The 24,483-nt window shown below is 34.0% G+C and overlaps 1 protein-coding gene across 1 annotated transcript in view; it reads right to left on the bottom strand.

Annotated features, from left to right (window-relative positions):
- Nucleotides 1-24,483, bottom strand: part of LOC134839682 (dynein beta chain, ciliary-like) — a 214,558-nt gene that overhangs the window by 19,413 nt on the left and 170,662 nt on the right. Inside the window, exons 69-72 of the mRNA XM_063855304.1 lie at nucleotides 20,824-20,994; nucleotides 19,339-19,522; nucleotides 18,749-18,921; nucleotides 18,000-18,196 (exon numbers count right to left, since the gene is read on the bottom strand). Coding sequence (XP_063711374.1) covers nucleotides 18,000-18,196; nucleotides 18,749-18,921; nucleotides 19,339-19,522; nucleotides 20,824-20,994 — 725 coding nt within the window. The remainder of the gene's footprint in view (nucleotides 1-17,999; nucleotides 18,197-18,748; nucleotides 18,922-19,338; nucleotides 19,523-20,823; nucleotides 20,995-24,483) is intronic.

Raw genomic sequence — 24,483 nt, 5'->3', positions numbered from 1 at the left:
TTCTAAGACTTTGTAATAGTCTTCAAAAGAATAAATTATCCAGTTTTAAACTGGGTTAATCCGGTTTGGGTACCGTTGGTTTCCTTTTCTTAGTCATGCTGTTATTCTATGATTTGTGGTATTTAGTAAGCTGCGTTGGTTAGTTTTGTTTAGTATATGATTCCTTTCCAACCGGGTTAAAGGAAAGTTTGAAACATGTTATTTTATGTTAGAGTTGTTGAGTGTGAAAACTTGAAACTGAAATTCATTATTTTAAACAATTCTTCGTGGGCGAGCTGTGCGAGTGTGGATAGAATTTCTGTGCGAATGAATGAAAATATCAAAAGGTTAGTACTGCAATTGCATTTTATTAATTTACTGCATAGAATTTGGAAATTTACTGCTAGTTATGGGGGAATTTTAAGATACAAATTTTCATCATAATTAGATTTACTGCTTTGGGGAAAAATTTTATAAATTAATTTACTGCATTGGTATTATATTTATTTAATTGTTGGTGCAAAAGTTTAATAGGGTCTTAAACAGTTTTGAAGAAGTTTGCTATTTTTTATTTTTCTTTTGTGAATTTTTCAGATGATCTAGGATGAAGGCTAAAAATCTAAAGAAAACATGATTAAAGTATGGTGAGTTTTTTAATATTTTAATTAGTTAGTAATATTCATTTAATTCATACTTACCTGTTAGTCGTCGGGGAAAAAACCGTGGGGGAAGATGTCGTGAATTAGTTCTGAAGTTGTTAGTAGTTTAGCTAAGATGCGGATGATATTTTTAGTTTGAAGCAGTGGCCAAAGCAATTGAAGTGCCTTAATAGTGGTTAGTTCTTCAGTGCCTACTGCAAACTCATAAGGTGTGTTTTGGATTAAGTTATATAATTTGTGGTTAAATTTAGTGTTGTGGATGAATTCTAAAATTGGGATTTCTATAGGTTGTAGGAACTCGTGCGGGATAAGGAAGGGTCGGGATTCTTCGGCGTTGAAGGTCTTGGTGATGGGGCAGAAAATGTACATTTGGGTTATGGGGTCATAATTACGAAGAATACCATGGAGGTTAGTGTCTTTAATACAATATGTGAAATTTAGGAAATACGGTGAAGTGTATTTTGAATTGATGAATTGAAAACGATGGTGTGGTTGTCTAGAGGGTGTGTGGAGGTCAAAGTGATTTTGGATGAAACGATAGTAACTGTATGTATGTGTTTGTTTAGTGCGCAACATAATATCGTGTGAGCAGTGTAAATCTCTTTCGTGTGGTGCAAGGAAATGAAAGGTTAGTGAAAAGATTTGGAAGCGTTCTTTAAAACTTTCGTATGCTTGTGTGTTTGTTAGTGCTTCTGAAATAATGTGATCAAACTTTCGGTCGAAGATGTTTAGTGTAAATACATATGGTGTCTTGATGAAAAATTTCTCGGTGATTTGTGGATTAGCGAAGCGATCGTCGTCTAAGAATTGATCTTGGTTAGCTCTGATGATGTTGTGATCGTAGTATTCTAGTGTATATTCATTAGCTCTAGGTGCAGTGTGTATTTTTAGTGATTTTTTATATCCAACGTAAGTAAACTGTCTAGCGGTTAGTGGTGTAGTTAGTCGATATAGCATGTCTTTGTTTCGTTCTATATCGATGGAAGTGTTGGATAAAGGTAAGCAAAGAGGGTTAGTGAAATGATAGTATGAGGTCCAAGAGAGAGTGGGCATTAAAACGTATTCATCTACAAAGTTGCGTGTTTCGTTAGCGTCGTGGGGGGTGTTTAAGGTGTATTGTGGAAATGAGGGTAAAGTGATAGCTAAAAATTCTTTAGTGTTAGTATGCTGGGGGTGGTTGATGTATTCACGGGCTGTTCCTGGTTTTGCTGGGAAAGGATGGTTGGGGAATTTTCTTTTAAAAGTGCGGTAAGCTCTATTAGTGTTTAGTGAAGATATAGTGGATGTGGATGATGGTGTTAATGATTCAGTATAATTTGAAGAGGGTGTAGGGGGATTGGATGAATTTGTAGTGGAGGAGATTTGGTTTATGGTCGGGGTGTTAAGGTGGTAGGGTTGTTGTTGGAGGGTAATAAAATTATCTAGTTCTGGGGAGATTCGGGGGGTGTCTGGAGAATGAGATGATTGGTCAGAATGGTATGAGGAGTAGGTTGGGGTAACTTGGGAAGCATAAGAGGGTGTGGGAGTGATTGGGTCAGGGTTATTTGACAATATGGGTTGAAAAGGGGGTTGAGAAAAATTAGAAGGGTTATGAAAATTATTGGATGGAGATGGTTCTGAGTCGGCAAACTCATCGGGGGTTTCAATATTCGGGTTATTTAGCTGTGAGATGGAGTATAAAACTGAAATATGTGAGTTAGTGTCGGAATTCATGCCTGATGTTACATTGCTAGATGGAAAATCGGGTGGCGGAAAAGCAAAAAGTGGTATGATTGGGATTGGAGAGGTGAGATTGGTTGGATGGGAATTTGATCGGTGTAGTGATCCAAGTTGGCGGCTCATCGTGGGCTAAAAAAATTATTATTTTGAGATTGAAAAGCGGTGGTATGGGGCTGTTCAATAATTTGTTCATAAGTATTTTCATCTTGTGATTGATGTGTCATTATATGTTGGACGGGACTTTGCGATGTATTGAGTCGAAAATTTGGATTATGTGTGATTGCTAAATGTCGAAAATTTCGTGGGACTAGGGATAGTGGATGGTTATTTGGTAGGGGTGGTAATTGTGGTGCCGTTGGCTGTGTGTCGACATTGTTATGTTCTTCGTCGTATGTATTTTGTCGTGTTGTTATTTTTGTGTTATATTCTTTTATTTGTGCGTCTAAAAGAATTTTGTTTATAGATGTGGAAAAAATTCCAAAAAATCCTGCAAAGAGTATGCGTGCTACGCTTGCTTGTCTGTTTACTTGTGTGTGTATAGCACATGTATTGTAGATTCCTTTTAAGAGTGAGAAAAGAAATCCAATAAAGTTAAACATTGCGTATAAAATAGTCAATTTTTCTAAGATGTAGTAGGGCCATCCTAGAAAATCAAGGATTTCATTCTTGAGTGTAACAAAGCTAAAAATGTTGATTGGTGATATATCTTGGGGACGGTATTTTTCGCCGTTTAGATATATATAATCTTTAATGTCTTTAAAATATCCGCTATAGTCTTGCGTGTAGATATCGGCAAATCCTGCGGTTTCTGCAAGTTTGCGTAAATTTTGGTCTATTGATTGTCTTTGTATAGTGTCCATTTGTGTTAATAATTCTTGGAATTGTTGTGTTCTAATGTGATGTTGAATATCTGATTTTGAATAGATTCCTATTGATTGTAAGTCTATATTTGGGTTTCGAGCGATAGCGCGAATGCTTTCTGGTGAAAATTTTTTGAGTGATTGCATTAATGTGGGATATGGAGTGAGAAGATAATATTTATTTTCATCAGGGTTTAGTTGTACTACATTGTGGCTATTTTCTGATCCACATGGGACTGCGGTATCCCAGAAATAGGTTCTTCGTGAAAGTGTATCCACGAAATGTACTTTATTCTTATAAAAGATAGGGATTCTTTTATAACATCGTTTATCTTCAAAAACGTATAGTGGTGATACTTTTTTGGTACAAGTATAAAACCATAAGATGTTTCCTTCATAGTCTAAAAAATTTGATCTATTTCCTGATAATAAGTATCCTGCGTAGGGTATTTTTAATACTGCTAGTGCAAGTGATTGTAATATTTGTGTTCGTTCTAATTCGCATAGTTGGTGTAGTGTTTCTAATTCGGAGAGTGACATTTCTTGAAAAATGCGGCTAATCGTATAGTCTTGTTTCATATCCAAATGAATATCATAGTGGATATTACCGAAATATGTAGTATTCATTAGTGATAATTCTTGTAAGCGTGTGCTTCTGGTGTCATAAGGTTTTAGATGTCCACCAGGTTGTCCGTTGCTTTTTTCAAAATTAACTGGTATATAGGATGTTCCTTCGTTTAGAGGATGACCTGTGGCATATGGGTCGATTTTTACTTTTCCAGTGGTCATGTCGAATCCTTTTTCGTATTCAACTAATATTTCAGAGTATTGTGTTCTGTGAAGTGGATTCCTGTATTTACATGCAAGTTCTGTTTCTTGATATATTTGAAAACGTGTCAATTTATTTTCTATATTGTCTATGTTTCTAAAATCGGAACTTAGTTTGCGTGATGGATGGACTTGTTCATATGGAATTGATTGTATAAAATATTTTTCGTGAAATTTTATCATACGAGCGTGTATTTTTGCTACTTGAAATGTTGTACATGTATCTTCGGGGAACCAAACAATTGTTGCTTGTGTTCTTGTTGTAGGGTCGCAATATCCTTGATCATTTTTACAAGGTAGTCGGATTCCTTGATAGATCATTGTATTATCAGATAAATCTCGTGTGAGTTGTATTTTTTCGAGTTGTATTTTCCAATCGAAAAACATTATTTCTTGGTATCCTTTATTTTTCGTGTCTGCTTTGCAGTTTGATGGGTTATTTATACCAATGTGTGGTATCCAATGTTTATCATGTAGGTCATAGGTTAATCGTCCGTGTGCGCCGTTATACGGGTATTTTTCGTCTAGTTTTATATGTCCTTGGTGTCTTTCAAGTTGTGATTGGTGTACAGAGTCTGAAAAAACTTGAAAATTAACTAATTTTCTTTGGGAATTTTTATTTTGTGTGATGTTTAGTCTAAGTAATTCATTTTTACAATCGTCGGGATTGAGATGTAAAAGACGTTCTATATTAATTTGATAGAATGATTCATGGTCAAGTCGGTTTTTGTTTCCGTTCGAGACTTGTGAACAATGTACTTTCTTTTCGGAAAATGTCGCTGTGAATTTATAACCTGTAACTGTTGTTGCTCGGGCTTTTGAATAGAGTGTTGCTATTACATCTGTGGTTTCTATAGCTTGTGGTTCTGTTTCACATTGTGATACTTGATTTATTGCATATTTATGTAGTGTTTTTTGTTCATTTTCTTCACAATCGTAATGTGTTACTAATAAATCTTGTGGTCCTGTACGAGGGGAAGGGTTTATGTTTTGATTTGAGGTTACTAGAAAAAGGAGTTGGAGAAAAATTAATAATTTTAGAATATACATGTGTATGATAATCCTGAGTATGGGTTATAAAATGTAATGTAGACAATTGTGTTTTTGGTGTATCTGTCGTATTTATATATTACTTCAGTAGTTATCAACGGTGGTGGTAGTGATTGAGCTGTTATGTTAGGTGGATTTAATGGGTAGGGATGTTGTGTAATATTGTTTAATTTAACTGTGATTTCAAACTTTAATTGTAAACTGTTTTGTTGGAGTATTTGAATATTGTGATCACGGATATCGTTGTGAATATCTTGGCGATATTGTAATCTATTAAGTGCCCAGTTATGAAGGCGGTTACTTTCTTGATGTTGTCCAAATAATGGTGGAGGTGCTGTGAATGTATTCCAATCTAATCTTAAAGGGATATTTGTTAATGATTGTTCTCGGTATCTTGCGTCGAGGTTGTTTGGAAATGTCAAGTTAAAAGGTGTCGGTGAGATTTGACTAATTGATGGTGTTGATGGGAGTGATAATGTTTCGGGTAGTGATGAAGATGTTGTATCTGTAGAAATGTCTATGGGGTCATTGACTAAATTTGGTTCACCTTGTGTGAATGAATGTGTAGTCCAATATGGCAGTCGTGATGTTAGGTTTGGGGGGTTAAAAGGATTTTCTCGTGCTTGTTCAGATGTTGGTGTTGAACCTAAGTAGTCTGAAGGTAGACTTGAAGTGCTTCGTTGTGAAAAAGTGTAGGAGTTTCTGGTGTGATACCAGTGGTGTTTTCTGGAGTGGTTTGTGATGGGGATTGAGGTATATCAAAATGAACTCGGGGAGTTTGAAAATTTCTATTTCGTCGAGGATGTATAATTTGTCTATTTATTTCTGTTGTGTTTTGGTTTTGACTAAGGTTTCGTATTCTACTTAGTTCTTGTGGTAGTGTTGGGTAAAGATTATATGTTGGTTCGTTAGAGATGCTTGTCGTTGAACTGGTTCTAGTGGTTCAGATAAACGAGCGTGCCGTTCTTCAAAAGTGTATGGATTATCTTGAAAAGAAATTCGTGTAGATGTTTGAGGATTTTGAGTAGTTGAAGGTGGTGTTGGATTATCTTGGGATGATGTCGGTGAAGACTGATTCTGTGACTGTTGGGTAGCAATTTTTGATGGATTTTTGAATTGTTACTTTAGTGGGAAGGTTTATGTTTATTATAATATTCTTCCAAAAAAATAATTAGAAAAATTGTTGCTAGGGCAAATGTGATGATTGCTTTCTTTATACATTTACATATTGTCAAAATGAGGGATGATAAAAATGTTATGAAAATTACAAACAATAAAAAAATATCAGTTCTACTGAAAATTGTTCGTATCATTTAGACAAGTTGTTAAAATCGTACCTGTGGATATATTCAAGGGTTTTGGAAAGTTGGAGGAATAGTTCGAGTATTGTGTAGAAAATTAAAAAAATGTTACAAAAAATGATTAGGATTATTAGAAAATATTCAAGTATATCAAAAAGAAATATTATAAAGGCTTCAAGTATTGAAAAAAAATGTTTAAAATTTATAAGTATTTGAGCAACTGTTTGAGAGAAGAGCATTTAAGAAATGATCTCTTGGTCGAATATTTTTTGCTGTTTGAGGCGATTTTCTAGTGTGGTCGAATTATTTATTAGTTTTTTGACAAGTGGGTTGAGTTTTGTAAAAAATTGTTGGGGGCAATTTTCATGGTGACTGGGAGGTCGTCTTTTTCTTTATTTTTGTTTGTCAAATGATCCGGGGTATGGTGAGATTTTTATACTTTAGGCTAATTAAAATCTTCATTTTGTTACTTTAGGCTAAGTTATCAAATTTGTTTTGGGGGTATTCGTGGTCTGAGTTGGGGAAATATTGTTGATCTTTGGGTTATTAGATAAGGGAGGGGTACGGTATTATGGTGGTATTTATTTTAGCTGTCAAGTTGGAGTGGTTTGCTTATTTTTGACCTGGAGGTTGTAAAGTTATAGTTAGAGATGTGCCTGGAGTTCTAGATTATTCGTCTAATTGATCTTAGTTTGAGTTAGAGAAAGTGGCGGATTGGATGAATCCTATTGGTCTATTTTGAACTAGAATTATTGCGTACTTGTGAGCATGTTATTTTGAAAAATTGAAATGAAAAATGTTACGGAGGTTTCAAGATTGTGAAGTATAAAATCTTAAAATTACTTTTTAAATTCTACTTTCTTTAATATTTTAGATTGGGGGATGAACATTTTGTAGTTTTTACGTGGTTGATTTCGGAGTCTTGTTGTTTTTCTATGTTCTGATTTGTCTATTTCTTCTTGGGGTATTATTTGTTCGGTCATTTTTCTATTTTTTCTTTGTTTTGGAGATTCTTTATGGTTTTGTGTATTGTTTTTGGTGGCGGTTGGTTTTGTGTTTTGATTTTCGGTGGGGTTATCATTTTGTTCTGTGTTTTTCAGATGTGGTTCATTTTGAATGATTTTTAATCCTGTGAAAGAATATAATTGAGTTAATTCGCGGAGTGCGTATTCTTTTGGGTAATAAGGTAATAGGTTGTTTCGATGTTGAACAATTTCTTTTTTGTTTGAGTCGGTAATTTTATATGTGACATCAGTGGGTTTTGCAATTATTTGGTAGGGTCCTTTTCGGAGGGGTTGTAATTTTTTAGAAATTCCTTTTTGAGTATTAAAATTAGGTATTAAAACAAATGTTCCAATTTTTAAATCGGGAGCTGGTGTAAAACGTGAATTGATTTGTTCATTTATGTTTTTTCTTTGTAATAACTTTTTCGTTATTTTTTGGTAAATTTCATTGTGTTTCTTATCTCTATTTAAAATCCATTCGGTGTGTGTACCGGAGGCTAATTTAAGAATTTGTGGGTGATGAAAATGATCTTCATCGTGCGTATGTAATGGGAGGTTATAACAAATTGAGTCTTTATTTGGTTGACAATAACCTTGTGCGTTTTTATGGGAATTTGCTGTAAACATTATTGGTTTGCGTGGCTTTTGGTTGAAAACCATTTCATATGGTGACATTCCTAAAGTTGTCGTGATTTGTGAATTATATGCTAAGGGAAATAATTTTACATCTGCTGACCATTCGGTATATTTTGTATCATTTCCGTTGATGATACATCTAAGATATTCTTGTAGTGAACGGTTCATACCTTCGACTAAGCCGTTTGTCCAAGGTGCATGAGATGTACGTGGTTTGTGTTTAATGTTATATAAATGACATAGTGTTATTATTTCATTATTTATGAATTCTGTACCATTGTCTGTAACTAAAATTTCTGGTAGTCCGAATTTTGCTATCCAGTGTTCATAGAGTGTTGTGTAAGCGTAATAAGCGTTACAATGTGGTACTGGGTTAAGTGCTACATAATGTGTAAATGCGTCAACAATTACCATAATGTAGGAGTTTCCTTCTGATGAGGGTGAAATTGGTCCTTTAGTATCAAATGAGATACGGTGATTAAAGTACAAACTTTGTCCTTTAAAATCTTGTTTTTGTGCTATTTGTTTTTGATTTGGGTAAGGTTTATTCAGTTGACATACTATACAATCATTGCATAGTACTTTTATCCAAATTGGTGCATTTGGGAAGTAAAAATTTTGTATAAAATTTGAATATGTTTTTTCTGATCCAGAGTGTCCTTTAATATTTTGTGTATGTGAAATATTAAAAGCTATAAGAATCATACTTAAAGGGAGACATGGAACTGTAGATTCATTCAGGTTATACTCTAAAAGGTCTGTATTTTCGTTAATTGTTGTGTTGTTAAATTTGCGAAAGTATCGGAGGAGTGTTTTGTTTCCTAGAATGGTTGAATCTGCTTTGATAGGTTTAGTTTTATATTTGTGCCATGATTTCAGTTGTCGAATTACTGGGTCAAGGTTTTGATATTGTTTCAGTGTTGAAATTGTAATTATTTCTGTTGGGGGGAGAAAAATGTTTTCGATTTCTAATTTAGATAAGGGTATTGTATCAAGTGGGTCGTGAAGGTCAAAAACTTGATTTATTGTGTATTTTGAATCATTTGTTTGTGGTCCTGATAAATTTTTTTATCAGTTAAATCTTCTTTTTCAATTAGTGGAAAATGGTCTTTCTTAGGTGGGTGTTGTTTTGTTCGTTTTTGTTGGGTGTTATTTTTTATCCATTGAGAATATGGGATTGGTTTGAAAGTTGATGTTCCAAGTAGATCAACTTCATAATGATTATTTTGACAATCTAAATAAAGTGGGAAATGTTGTAAATTATTTATTTGTGATTGTTCAATATCAGTTTTAACTGCATATTTGCATTCTAATCGAGGTGATGTTTCGTTTTCTGCAAGGTAGAATTTTATATTTTTGGGTATTTCAACTGTTGTTTTTCGTGTAAGTAATTCAGGTGGTGTATTTCGACTTAAGGTGTCTGGTAATGCAAGATTTTTTCCTGCAGTCCAAACTATATGTAAGTTTGGAAATTTCATTAGAATTAATTGAAATCTGTAAACTCGGTGGTTTGGGTTAGATTTCTGTGTGAAAAGAAAAATGATTGGTTTGTGGTCTGTGAATAAAACTGTGGGATGTTGTGATCCAAGTATCAGAAATTCATATTCTGTCAGTGTATATATTATGGCTGTACATTCTCTCATTAGAGTTGAGAGTCGTAGCTCTGCTTGAGTGAATAATCGGGAGTTTGCTGATATCAGGTTCATTTTATTTGTACCATTATGTGATTGTAATAGTGCTGCGCCGATGCCAAAGTTCGAAGCATCGCACATTGCATAAAATGGTTGACCAGGGTCTGGAATTGTGTTTGAAATTTGTTCAGTTAAAAGTTTCTTTATTTCTTCGAATCGTGCTTGATGTTCTGTATTCCATTCAAAATTATTTTGTTGTCTAAGGATGTTGTAAAATGGTCGTAGATATAATTGCATTTTATAAACATATTTACTTAAAAAGTTTAACATTCCAAGGAATTCTTGGATTTTCTTTTTATTTGTTGGTGGTTGAAGTTTTTGAATAGCGTCAAAGCGTGATTTCAATGGAGTGATTGTTTTTCTTTCTATGTTATGTCCTAAGAATTTAACTTTTGTCAAAAAGAAGTGTGATTTATCGGGGGCGGCCTTCAGATTTTCGTTCTGAAGTATTTGGTGATATTTTTCTAAAACATTGAACATTTCGTTTTTTGTTTGTGATTGCATAAAAACATCGTCTAGATAGGTGATTGCGTTTTTCTTGAGTATTAGTGGTCTAAAAATTTTGCTCATAAAAGCTGAAAATGCTGCTGGTCCTATGGATATTCCATAGAATAAGCGGTTAAATTCATATTGTTGGTTTCCGATAACAAATTGTGTTAAACGTCGTGATTGTTCATCTAGTGGCATTTGATTGTATGCACTATTCATATCGGCGGTTGTAAAGTATTTGCCGTTTATTTTTGTTAAAATAACTTGTATTGGTTCAATGGGCCAATTACATTTTGATTCATCTATGAGTGAATTGAGGTATCTAGCATCGAGAACGATTTTTAATGATTCTCCTTTAGCTAGAATGATAACGGGGTTGATAAATGTGTTGCCTTTTGGTTGTTCTTCTTTGTTTACTGGTGATATAATGTTGTATTGTTCTAAAATATCGAGTAATCTGTTTACTTTATCATGTAAGTGAATTGGTACTTTACTTGCTCTCTGTTTTTTGAAAACTGCGTCTGGTTTTAATGGGAGATGTAGTGATGAACTGATTTTGCCAACATCGAATTTTGATGTTGCATAGACTGATGAATATTTAATTAGCTGTTTGGCTAACTTTTCGAATTCGTCTTGTGTTATTTGTGAATGTTGGAAATTAAACATTGTTAAAAATTTTTGTTGGTCCTCTGTGTAGTTACTGATGTTGAATGTAGGTTTGAAATATGGAGTTTTTGTGAAATAATCCGTATTTCTGTTTTCGTTACTTATTATATTATTTATAGATAATTCTTCATTAAGAATTGTAGATTGGCAAATATCTAGTAATTGGAGTATATTATTTACGCGATAGGCTTTTTCGTGTATTGGTGATATTGTAGCGTTGGTTTCACAATATCCTAAAAGTCCTAAAGGTAATGTTACTTGATAAGGCGTGTTGTTATAAACATGTAAGGAAATAATATCTGAATTCGAATGTTTCAAATATTTTATTGAAGAGATTGTGATTTTGAAAAATTTATGAATAGGTTTGAATTCAAAATCTGACATATAAAATTTTTGTTTATTTTGTTCTTTATCATATTGGTGAACTTGTTTGATTGAAAAATTATAGATGTTTCCTGATAGTGGTTTCAGGTGTTTTCTTTGTTGGTTAAATATCGGATAGAATTTTGAAAAGAATGGTGGTTGTTTGTTTAATCTTTGAAAAAATGTTAGAGATGTTTCTTTTGTTTTTGTATATTTATCTTTGATTAATATTTTACTGTTTAGGATGTTAATTGTTGGTATATACTTCGAAATAAATGGTATTCCTTGATATTATATTTAATGTCAGTGATATGGAATATTTGTTTAAATGGCTTGTTTAGAATTTTACTTTGCTCCATTGTTCTGGTAGGGAGGAGAAATAATTGGATTTTTCCGTAGTTTATCAATGTTGATCCTTGTGCTGTTGCTAGCTTACTGGAGGTTTCAAGAGGTGTTAGCTTTGGATGTAAAGTTTTTATTTCATTCCATGTGGGAATGTTTATTATGTTTGATTCTGCTCCTGAATCAATTAAAAAATCTATTTCAAGGTCTGGTGGTTGAAATTCTTTATTTCTTGGGCTTTCTAAGAGAAATGGTATTGTCCAAATTTTTTCTTTGGGTTGTTCTTTTTGTATATTTTGATAAATGTGGTTTGTATTCAAGCATTTTGTTTTGGTATTTTTATTGGTTTGATTTGTAGTGTTAATCTCATTTGTTTCTTGTGTCGTTGGTGTGGAATTTATGGGTGTAGTGTAATAATTTTGAAGAAATTCTGATTGATTTTCATATATATGTGATGGAAAGGGTTGTTCATATATGACAGATTCATAGTCATTTTCGACTTTTATCATATTGATAGAAAGAGTGTTTTCAGTATCACTTTCTGAATCTGATGATGTACAGTTTATTTGATTGAGTTGTAACGTATCAGTTACTGTGTCATCAATACCTGGGGGGTCTGATGTTGTTTCTGGGTTAGCTTGTACTTGATTGATTTGTCTTTGATGTTTAGGTGTACTGCTTCTATGACGATTATTAGAGTTATTATAGTGATTATTATTCCGGTGTGGTGATTGGGAATAATTTCTATAACGATTATTATAACTTGGGTGTCGATTTTGTGAATTATTTCGCGATCTGTTTTGGTAATTATTGTTTGGTCTGTTATAGTTCGATCTATTATATGAGTTATTCCTTGATCGATTGTTCGGGTAATTCTGGTTTCGGTTGTTTGAATAACTTCTATTTCGATTATTGGAGTAGTTTCTATTTCTATTGTATGATGAGTTTCGTGATTGATTATTTGGATAGTAATTATTTCTTGATTGGGAATTAGATCTAGAAACAAATTGTGTTGTATTTGAATTTGATCTGGAGTAGTTATTTCGACTATTTGGTCTATTGTAGTGATTTTGTGATGAATTTTGTGTATTTCTTCGTTCTGGTGATCTTCCTCTATAACTTGAGTTATATGGGGATTGATTTCTTGTATAACTTGTATTGTTCGGAAGTGGCTTTCCTGAACTGTTGTTGCTGTATACATTTTTGTTTGGTAGATTTTGATCTTTTTTCATGTATTGATAGAATGATTTATTTGGTTCTTTGTATTTTTGAGGTTTATTTTGACTATCTTGCTGTTTTTGTCTACATTCGGAAATACTATGTCCGTATCGTCGGCAATAATTACACCATTTTTTGAAAGATGGTTTGCCTTTAAAGTTCGGGTTCTTTTCGTAAATATTGAGTATTTCAGTGATTTTTTCAACGAGGTCTGTTTCTGATTCCTGTATATTATTAATATTAGTGGGAGTCGTTTCAATTCTGTTAACGTATTGTAATTTCAGATTTTCCGTTTCTTCTAGTTTCATCGTGATTTCTGCTTGTTCTAATTTGTCTACTAGTTTTCGAAAATCTAAATCGGGTTCTCGAATTGAAGAAGGATGGGATGCTCTCTTTTTTATTGCTATTTTCCTTAATTGTGGTGTTAAGGTCATCATTAAGATTTCTGTCATCTTTGTGTTTTTATAGTCATGTGTATTTAGTGAGTATGCTTTTCGAACTAGTGTTTCGATTCGTACTGCTATTTGCTTGATGGTTTCGTTTGGTAATCTGCGAATTTCATTACATAAAACTCTTTGTTGTTGTTTGTTTCTTTCGGAGTCAAACATTTTTGAAAATTCTTGTGTAAATCTTTTCCAGTTTGATTTTATTTCTAGAGGTAGTACTGAAAACCATTTTTGGGCTGCGCCATCTAAGGTTGTTTGTATCAACGCTGTGCGTCGATGTATCCAGTTTTGATGTAGTGGCGTATTAATTGGTTCAGGTCCTATATTTAAAATCAAATTTGCTGTTACTGCATTTAAATAATCTTCTACAGAGTATTCAGGGTCTGTTCCTGTGAAAACCATTAAAGGTTTGTTTGATGTTATTGATGATCCACCCATAAGGTATGGATTCATTGTCATTTGTAATGATTCTGCTGCATTTGGCATTTGAGAAAAATTTGAAAGTTGGTTTCTTGTTATTTCATGTTGTTGGAGATAATATGGGAGTGGTATTTCATTTTGAATTTGTGATGGTTGATACGAGTGTGCAGTCATTGGATTTTGTTGTTGAAGTGGTTGAAAAGATTGTGTATTAATTGGATTTTGTTGTTGAATTGGTTGTTGATGTTGTGCATCTATTGATTGTGGAGAAAAATTTCTATGATTTGTACGTGTTCTCTGTATTTCTTGTCTACGATATTCTTGAGTATTTGGTGCAAATATATCTTGTTGTAAGAAATCATCATCTGAGGATAAATAATCCATTTGATAAGATGTTTGTTTTTTATTTTTATTTTGTTGAAAAAATGGGTAATTTTCACTGCGATCCTGTGGAGGATTTGGTTGAAAATTTTTGGAATTATATTGGGCCGTTGGGTTATCCCAGTTTCGAGGTTTTGTATATTGATTAAAATTCCTTTGTGGTTGATAATTTGTTTTTGATGGATGTGTATAATTATAATTATGGTCTGCAAAGTTGTTTCTAGTGAATGTTTTGCGTGTTTTTGATGGTATTGTCATGGGTCTGTATGTTTGGTAATCCATATGTGAATATTTAGGGGCAACCGAAGGTTTAACGGTTGATTGTAAGGTTACCTGTGTTTGTGAAGGATTTGTATTTCTTGGTGTTGTTAAATTTGGGCGTATTGGTGAAATACTTTGTTGTGTAGTTGTTGTGTGTACAATTTCTTCATTTATGAAGTGTGATGGTGTCTGGATATCTTGTTGAGTAAGATTCCTAGTTCCATTGAGGTTTTCGTTGTGTATGACTGTAGAGTTTAAACTATTATTTTGTGTATCGGGTAAAAATGTATTATAGTTTAATGGTGTTGCATCAATTGTTAATGGTATTACTCTTACATAATCTCTTATGTAAGATATTGTACCTATTGCTTGACTTGAGATTGATTGTGGAAAGCTTATAAATGCGGGATGAGACCATTCGGGGTCCCAAACATAATCTGATTGTTCTGTGATAGCGGTATCATCGTTCGAATTTTGGGGTCTAAAATTTTTTCTTGCTTGTGCAATTAAATCAATATTGTGTGTGAAATAATCTATTATGAACCATGCCAGAATTTTTTGTAAATCGTGTTTGGTATGTTGTGAAACGTCGTCTTTCGTGAAATTTTCTTTAATGATGTTTAAATAACTAGAGAGTAGTGTGATTTCATGTCGTACTCTTAAATGTTTAGATGTTTCTGTCGGTGAGACATTTGTTAATGGGAGTTCATTTTCTAATATCGAAATATAACTATATATTTTTGCGAAAACTTCATTAGTGAAAATGGAGTTTGCTCTTTGTGAGTTATGGTATTGGATGCTTTTTATATATTCTGAAAAAACTTTTGAAAATTCTAAATCAAGATCGTCTGTTTGAATAGTATATGTTCTATTATTATGGTTTGGGGAAGTGAATTCTATAGAGTAGATTCCATACTGTTGTGTTATGTTGCATATATCTTTTAGATAGTGATCTATGATTTGTCTTTTGATTTTTACATCGGGGAACTCTGTTTTACATGGACTGATTCCGGGTTCAAATAAATTTACGAGTAAATTTTGACAAAATATGTGTTGTCCTCTATCAGTATCTGCATCTACTATAAAAGGAAAGATTTCATCATCATCTGGAGTTTCGTCACCTGGGGTGTGTGTTGAACTCATTTTTCCGTTCGATGACTGTTAATATGTAATTATTAATGTGTCGAATTGGTTGATTCCAATTGTATAGATGTACTGGTTTGTGTTTGTACTGTTTTTTTATTCTTCTTTTTCCTCTTTGTGATGAATTTGAAGTTGTTTCTGAGTCAGAAAAATATAATTGATCGTGAAGTGGGTAATTTTTATCTATTGATTCTTTTAGTTTGTAAAGTTCGTCTAAACTGTTGGTTTCTGATTCTGAAAATGCGTTTCGATTTTTTGAAAATCTTTTTCGTGTTATTTGTCTTTGTTTAGTTATTATTTTCCTCTTTAGTGTTTGTCGTTTTGTGCAAATGTATCCAACTGTTTGTGTATGAGGTGTGATTACAAGGTCGTATTTTTTGTTATCTATTTCACAATTGTGTAAAATGATTGTTTGTTTATTTCCTAGGTTTTTAAATGACATAAGGTTTAGAATGACGGATGCAAAGGTTGTTAAATGATTTCTATTTTCCTAAACTGTTAGTTCTTACGATTTTTTGGTTAGCTTAACCTGGGTCTATTTGTTCAGGGTTGGAGAGAAAAGTGTATCGATTCCGAAGAATGATTTTTACTTTCTCGTGACTAGTATAAGCTAAGGTGTTAACTTACTTAATCTTACTTAGGGGTAGTGATTGTGTTCAAGGGTTGGAGAATAGTAAATCGATCCACAAGGTTCAGGTATAATTAGAACGCGAGTAGTTCGTTAGATACTATTTTAAACTTACTAAGTCTAAGATTTATCCTGGGTCTGGTAAGAGGGGGGATCAAGTGAAGGATGAATAACCGAAGTTCTTCACTATTTATCCTAATTTGAATGATTAGTTTTGTTTAAAAATTTCTATTAGTCTTGGGTCTTTAGAAAGGGTTGGGTAGTGAATCGACGTTTGAGGTCGTTAGACACTAATTAAGTGGGTGGGGGAGAACAAAATTGTTCTGTTTGATCCAAGGATAAGCCTTGATGATCAAATTTGGGATTTTAATTAAGTAGAAAATGATTTAAGATCCAAGGATAAGCCTTGATGATCTGGTTTTAAAATTAAGTGAATTTAAGTTTTAATAAATTTTTAAATGTGTGTAAAGGAAAGATTTAGTGTTTTGATGATATTAGTGAGTTGATGATTGCTGTTATGTTTTAGGTGATGAAGCTGGAACAACAAGATGATTTATGATTACTAACCATTTATTGTCATGCTACTAATTTTTATTTTTATTTTCCAATAAATATTTTTCAAACATGTTTTGTATAATACTGCAGAGTTTTAGGAAAACGATCTTAGATCTTTTTATCAATCGTTATTGTATAATATTAATTTTTTTTAGCGCCTGAAATGATTTTGAAGATTAACTTCAAGGTTTTATGTTTGCAAATGGAAATCTAAATTCATTGCAAGTAGTATTCGAAATATAAAAGTTTGTTCTGGCTTTTGCCGAACTATCATATAACTATACGGCAAGTTTCTACTTTGTCGTATGTCGTCTTTGGTTCGAGGTCTTCTTCCAATTCCGGGTAGTTCTATTATGGTTCGGAATATTGGCTCTGATCTATTGAGTCGGAGAGACATTTCAATTAAATTATTGTCGTATAACATTTTGTAAATGTTTTTGTCTAATTTCTAATCTATTTTTGGTTAATTCTAATCTAGTAAGGTCTTGTTCGAGACTTATGGTCGCACCAGATGAGTTAAGACTGGAGTGTATAACTCATAGAGTAATTTCGGATAGGGTACACCGTCTGCTCGTCACGCTATCTTATTTTCGGCCGGATAGATTCGTGCAACTTCTTAGTCTAATACCGATCCTAATCTTACTCTTATACTATCTAGTCTCAGGTTGTTTAACTAGTCTCTGCTAGGCTCAATAGATCTAGGGTATACTGGTTTATTGCGGCGGCTGAAGTGCTCGGGAGAGTCCAACTAATTTCTAAGTTAAATTCAAATCTCTCTGGTGCTGAAATTACAAGTAACTTCAGCACTTACAAATAAGTGGGTTGTTAGTTAGATGGATCATGATTGGTTAATATTAAATACTTTACATTGGTAAAACATTTAATTTATCCAATCATAAAATATAGTTTAGATCAGGTTCCAATGGGTTTTTAAAGGGGGAGTTGATTTCGGATCAAAAAAAACTTATTTTTAGATCGACGTTTTTGATTTTCCTATTTATTCTTGATATTAGTTTTCCAAACACGATAATGATCGCACAAAAATTCTTGCGCCAACGGTAACTTTACGGTACCGGGAGCGGTGGTGAAGTGGTTACGTGTCCGCCTCTCAATCGAAAGGTCGGATGTTCGAGGCCCACCATGATCCGTGCTCGTTGCTTGAGGGTGAAGTAACAGTACCCAGCCCAGAGAATAACCAAAAAAAATAGCATGTAGTTCTTAAGTTCTTAAACAGTGGCACAACAGCGGTTCGCCGTGATGAGCTGTACAGCTCTTGTGTTGGTCCTTTCCCCCGTGGATAAATGGTCTTAATCTTAATCTTTCTAAAAAAAACGGCGTTATGGTTCTGGTTATGACTCACTCTATGGCGTATATCATGCGGTCTGGTCTGAGCACTCGGATGATACAGAGTCTCTGCATGAGTGACTTGTTCTTCCACTCGGTGGGGAACTTCTCCTGCTCTATCGCCTCACTCTCCACGAACTTCTTCCACCTCTTCCCACTCCCTTCGATGTCCTTGTCCAGGCCAGTGAACTCCGACGACATCTGCGACAGCGTCTGAACAAAACCAACCGCGCTTTTTTTCTATTATGTGGTACAAACAACTAAAAAGATAAATGAGCTCTTTTAAATTGAATTTCATATTTTTTGTATAATTTATTATATACCGATCAAATTCAAGCATGATGGAGATCACATGAAAGCATACTTTTTGAAGTCACGGAAATAAAAAACCCGTATTTCACTGGTCAAATGACTTCGCCTTATTCCCTTCCTTCGGCGAGGAGGATGAACAACAAACAGAATGAGGAACTTTTCGTTACGTCAAAAATGCGCTTAATATTACTGAACTGACACAAGAAAAAAAGAAGAACTGAACCAAGTCTAAAACAATCAACCTGACCAAGACAGCAGAAATCACACGAAAAAATATAGAGTTTTTTTGGTTATAGCTGCCGCATTTTGACGCAATTTTTTGTCCGATACAACTTCATAACAGTTTATCGTTCATAACAACTAATTCTACTATGAATATCATCCATTTTTTTAAATTGTCTTACTTGAGTTTTTCTCGCTACTGAAAATGTTCCTCCTTTTAGCTTCACTGACCTTCAAGGTGCCCCACTGGATGTCAGTGAGGAAGTCCACTGGACTCTTGCTGTCTTTGGACCCTGGACACTTGAGGAGAAAGTCCATCTCATTCTGTATGATGTCGCCTGCATGTTGCAACACTTTGAACGCCACCAGCGTCTTGAAGATGAACTTGTCTTTCTCAAACAGGGCTGCAGTTGAAAAAAAGAAACAAGATAAACTCAGAAAGAAATTCGTGTCTTGCAGTTATTCTTTATGGGAAGAGCGACTTTTCGAAAAGGTTTATTGGCCTAATTTTGGTTCACCCATTTTGAACTATAATAATCATAATAATAAATTGTTTCCAAACGATATCTAGTTACAAAGTTATTTATAAAAAATTTTTAAATACAAATTAGAATCGTTTGGGAGAACACCAACTAAGTTAGTCCTGCATTAGTTTTCAATTAAGGTGATCATTTAAACAGCTAAATCATGGCCGACCAAAAAAAGGCAAAAAATCTATAATGCGTTTTTCCAGCTGTTAAGAAAAAGTTGTCGAAAATCTTCGCAAAGCAAAGAAAATTTGCGTGTGCGTATGAGCTTATGTGAACTCTTTTTTGACTTACCTCTCGTGGTGTAAATGATGGTGTGGTAAGTGATGGCATCCGTCAAGTTCTCCACTCGCTCTTTCAACAACTCCATCTCCCCACCACCTGCCCCTCCCCCTCCTCCCTTTCCTCCCCCCTGCGCCCCTCCTTTATTGCCTCCCTGCTCCCCTTCATCGTCATCTTCATCCTCCGCTTCCTCGGCCTGGAATTGTAAATAGAAACAAGGATATAGCCGGCTGCCACAACGATGTTCCGATCACAAGGATTTAAAGCAGAACAACTAAAAAAGAGGGAAAAGTTTTCCAATTTTTCTAACTTTTCAAATGGCCTATTTTAGTGAAGGCAATTAATTTAGCCTAGTCCATAGCTAAATTACAGATAATTTTTTTTAGGTCATTCGAATTGATTTTTTGAGCTCGGTTTAGTACGTTTTGGCCAAGTTTTCTGCGCCGCAGGCAAAAATTTGAAAAAACAGTCCAAAAAAGGCGTTTTTAGGCACTTTTTGGAAAATTTTGACCAAAAAATTGCGTTTTTTCGGCCCGCGCTCCCCCTCAAAATTAGTATATATTGGTTTGCCCCCCTCCCCCTTCGCCCCCCCCTCCCTAAATTCGCCCCTGTCAGACATATTTTTGTCGATTTTTAAGAATCCAAATAACCAGCAATATGCTATCACACTTTGTAACCGTCGACGTTTTTTTGAGGTAGTTAAGCTTCGCGAAGTGGCCGGAACAAAACAGATTGAATTAAGCATTAAGCATATCAACTTTTCTAACTTAGCAAAGGTTTATTCAACTACTTCGAAACAGAGGTCGATAAATTTTGTGGATTTTTAGGTTTGTTTTATCTTTTAAGTTATTTTTTTTAACACAGGCACAATTGAATCAAGTCTAACTGCTTAGGTGCCTTAGAACAGCCTGAAATTCTTAGCATTTTATCAAGCGAATTCATAAAGTTAATGCGCAAACAGATGATTATTCGGGTATTAATTTGATTGAAAAAGTAGCCTGAAGTCCAAAACTCAGATTAACTTCGTTAATTTCTTAAAATAAAATTCGTTCTTCTTTCGAATCAATGAAATCAGGATGAAACGCTTAGAAGACGCCTTAGTAAGACGCCTTCGTAGAAATTGGACGCTTGGTTGTGGTTTTAGGAACATAGCTGATGACTCCATTTTTATCTCGAAACCCAGAGGCTTGTTCGGAACAATAAACCGGATCTAATTGGTTTTTGCAAAAATTTACTAAGCAAACTTGCTGATATTGTAGTTTTCTTAAGACTTTGATATATTAGAACTTCAATCAGATTCATTAAGCTTTAAAAACTAATTTACATAACAAACTTGGAACATCTGACAACCAAATTAGTTAATTCTAATCAAAAGTAAGAAATACAGAATTTCTAACCAGAAAACTATAAAAAATATTTACTGCGATTATCCAAGTACACTTTCTGTCTAGTTTTGAGACCTTTTGTGGGTACGGGTACTCTATTGACCGAGTGTACCTTTGTGACAGCTGGCGTGGTGTCTATGGCGCGGATGAAGACGATGGTGAATGCCTTGAGGCTGAACTGGTACATGGGGTTGATCTTGTGCAGGTCGTTCAGGATGAAATAGAGCAGTGCTGCTCTCGCGGCGGCTGGCCTGTAGTTCTCACGAGCACTGCTGATCTCAATCTACAATACAGGATACATAGACGGTAGTTAGAAGAACTGAACCTCAAATTTTGAACTCCTTGACTACTCAGAAGATTTCAACTGTGCATTATATATATTTAGCACACTGTCTAATTAAAACCAATTGACTTTCATCTGAAGTAATAATTCGTTCATACCGATGTGAATAATCTCTGAAGTCATGATCTTTAATCTCTTGATACTAAAAATGGGAAACTAATTCATTCAATTAAATCTTTCGCTGCTATTTCAATTTATGGACCCTAAGAGGTTATGGGCGATTTCGTGAAGAATTGAGACTCTACGCCTGACAGCATCAGAGAGTAAAATTCTACGGTGGTTTGTATGAATAGGATTTCAAGAGAAAGAAAAGAATTGGTTGTATGAATTACAACTTTGAAAATAGAAGTTTTGAAAGAAAAGAGAAATTTTGAAAGAGAAGTTTTACAATTCGAAATTTGAAGTGACATTTAACCATGGCACGAAGTATTCAAACAAGATTGGAAAAATTGACTTTTTCGGGAAATGAAAATGATTGGGAGTATTTTGCTGAGCAATTTGAAGCTCGTATAGTTCTTTTGAATTTAAAGAAAACGTTGAAGGGAACAGATGTTCCAGGAAGTAGTGAAAATGAGACTAATGTTAATGATAGAAAAGAACAATTGTGGTGTGAATTAATACAATGCCTTGATCGAAAGTCTGTAATGCTAATAAAACGCGATAAACCAGATGGTTCAGCGGCATGGAATCGGCTGCAAAGCTACTTTAAAAGTACGGAACGACCACGTGTTCAAAGAATGTTACATGAAATTTCTAATTTGAAATTAGAGGCGAGCGAATCGATTAAGGACTACATACTTAGATCGGAAAATTTGCAAATGAATCTACAAGAAGCGGGAGAGGGTATTTCTGAAAAAATGATGATTGCAATGCTTTTAAAAGGACTACCAAAAGAATTTGATAATTTTACAACTGTGGTGAATTTTTCGAAAGATGCAAAAAGCTTGGACGAGATTAAAAGAGATTTGTCAAATTTTGCCGAAACAAGCAAGACTTTTTTGCAGAAAAATTCAACAAATGAAACGTTTTTTAGTAATAAAACTATTAAATGCTACAGTTGCGGAAAGCAAGGTCATAGAAAACAGGATTGCAAGAAAGACATAAAATGCTACAATTGCAATCAAATGGGACATTTTGCTAGAGATTGTAGGAAAAATACCCAAAATAACCATTCAAATAGCAGCCATCAAAAACAGTTTACATCAAAAAATCAACAAAACAAAAGCCATTTTACTTCAGAAAATGAAAACACTGTCGACTTTTTCAGTTTTCATTCTAATGACAATGATTTTGGCGTAAATTCCGACAAATTTTGCTTGATTGATAGCGGTTGCTCTGCGCATATGTTTAAAACACGCGAATTTTTTACGGAACTTGATACGAATATTAATGGAAATGTTGGCTGTGCAAATGGAAGTAATTCAAAAATTGTGGGAAAGGGAAAAGTAACGTTTAAAGTTCAAACAAGTGATGGTCGATTGATAACTATAGAACTGAAAGATACTCTGTTTGTACCTACGTATACGGCAAATTTAGTTTCTGTATCTAAACTTAACAGAAATAAAGCTGATGTAATGTTTGATGATGTTTGTCCCAGAATAATTTTACCAGATAGTTCTGAAATTTTGCTTCAAAATCAACGAGATCTTTTCAAAATGAAAATTGAACTGGCAAATGAACACTCTGTGGAAAATGTTGCAATGGTTGTTTCGGACATAGAAATTTGGCATAAACGGCTTGGTCATAATAATTTTGATGACATCAAGAAATTAGAAAATCTAACGGAGGGAGTTAAATTTAGCCAAAAGAAACATAATAACTGTGTTGATTGTCAGACTGAAAAAGCTAAGCGGAAAGCGATACCAAAAGTTTGGGGGACTAGAGCTACAGAAAAACTAGAAATTGTTCATACGGATATTTTGGGACCAATTGATACGATATCTGTAGACAACTTTAAGTACGCAATAGGTTTTATTGATTCCTACACAAGATTTTCTGCGGTTTACTTATTGAAAAAAAAAGTGATATCACTCAGATGCTCAAACAGTTCATAGCGGATTATGGTAAACCAAAAACAATAGCTAGTGATAATCCAAAAGAGTTCAAATTTGGAAAGTTTAAACAGTTTTGTCTTGATAATGCCATAAGAACTGAATTTTCTGCGCCTTATACACCAGAGGAAAATGGTAAAATAGAGCGAACTTGGGGTAGTGTAATGGCAATAACTAGATGTCTTTTACAAACTGCCAGCATGGAAAAGAAATTTTGGTCTTTTGCATTGAAAACAGCTTTCTACTTGAAAAACCGAGTTTATCATTCTGCAATTGGGGTAACCCCATACGAAAAATTTTTCCAAAGCAAACCTGATTTGAAACACGTAAAAATTTTTGGTTGTGCTGCATATATGTTTGTCGAAAAAGTAAACATGAAAAAACTTGATTCAAGGGCCGTGAAAGGATTTCTGCTTGGATATAGTCTGAACAGTAAATGTTATATAGTAGGAACTGAGCTTGATGGAAACTTTGAATTTTTGGAGAGTAGAAATGTTACTTTTGATGAAAAAGTTTTTCCTTTCAAAAATGACGATGAAAATGATTCTGGACGGGAATTGGAAATAAGCGTTGAAAACTATTCTGAGATTTCTGAGAAAAATTCTGCGGATAATGTTAATGGCGGAAACCTTGAAAATGATCAATTACGCCGCAGCGAACGGATCAAACAATTAAATGCGCCTGAGATTTCATTTTTTAGAAATGAGACAATTTTTGATGAGTGTTGGCTAGCTGATGCAACTTTTTATGTTGATAATTTGCCAAAAAATGCTAACGATGCACTTTCTAACCCCAATTGGAAAAAAGCAATGCAGGATGAATATAATTCTCTGATCAACAATAATGTCTGGGAATTAGTTCCACAAACGGATCAAACTATTTTGGGGGGAAGGTGGCATTTTACTTTGAAATACAATAATGAGGGGGGAATTTCAAGATACAAGGCAAGATATGTGGCTAAAGGCTACAATCAAATCAAAGGCGTTGATTTCAAGGAAACCTTTTGTCCTACAGTAAAAATGGCAACATTACGACTTATTTTAGCAATTTCAACAGCTAAGGGTTTTGATGTAAGACAATGGGACGTAAAAACAGCCTATCTAAACGCTAATTTGGAAGAGAATGTCTTCCTGCAACAACCTGAAGGTTTTGAGCAGAAAGACAGTGGGGGTAATGTAAGCTAAATAAATCTATTTATGGATTAAAGCAGTCAGGAAGAAATTGGTACTATACCTTACAGATGTTCCTTAAGTCAATAGATTTTACAGCGTCAAAAAGTGATCCCTGTCTTTTCATGAGAATTTCAAAAGATGTTTTGGAATACGTATGCATTTGGGTGGATGATATAATTTACGCTTGCAATGATGCTAACAAGTTT

This window comes from Symsagittifera roscoffensis, chromosome 2 (genome assembly GCF_963678635.1).
Source record: "Symsagittifera roscoffensis chromosome 2, txSymRosc1.1, whole genome shotgun sequence".
NCBI classification, from domain to species: Eukaryota; Metazoa; Xenacoelomorpha; order Acoela; family Convolutidae; genus Symsagittifera; species Symsagittifera roscoffensis.
Note: the sequence above shows the minus strand (reverse complement) of the source record. Positions and strands in the feature narration are given on the sequence as shown.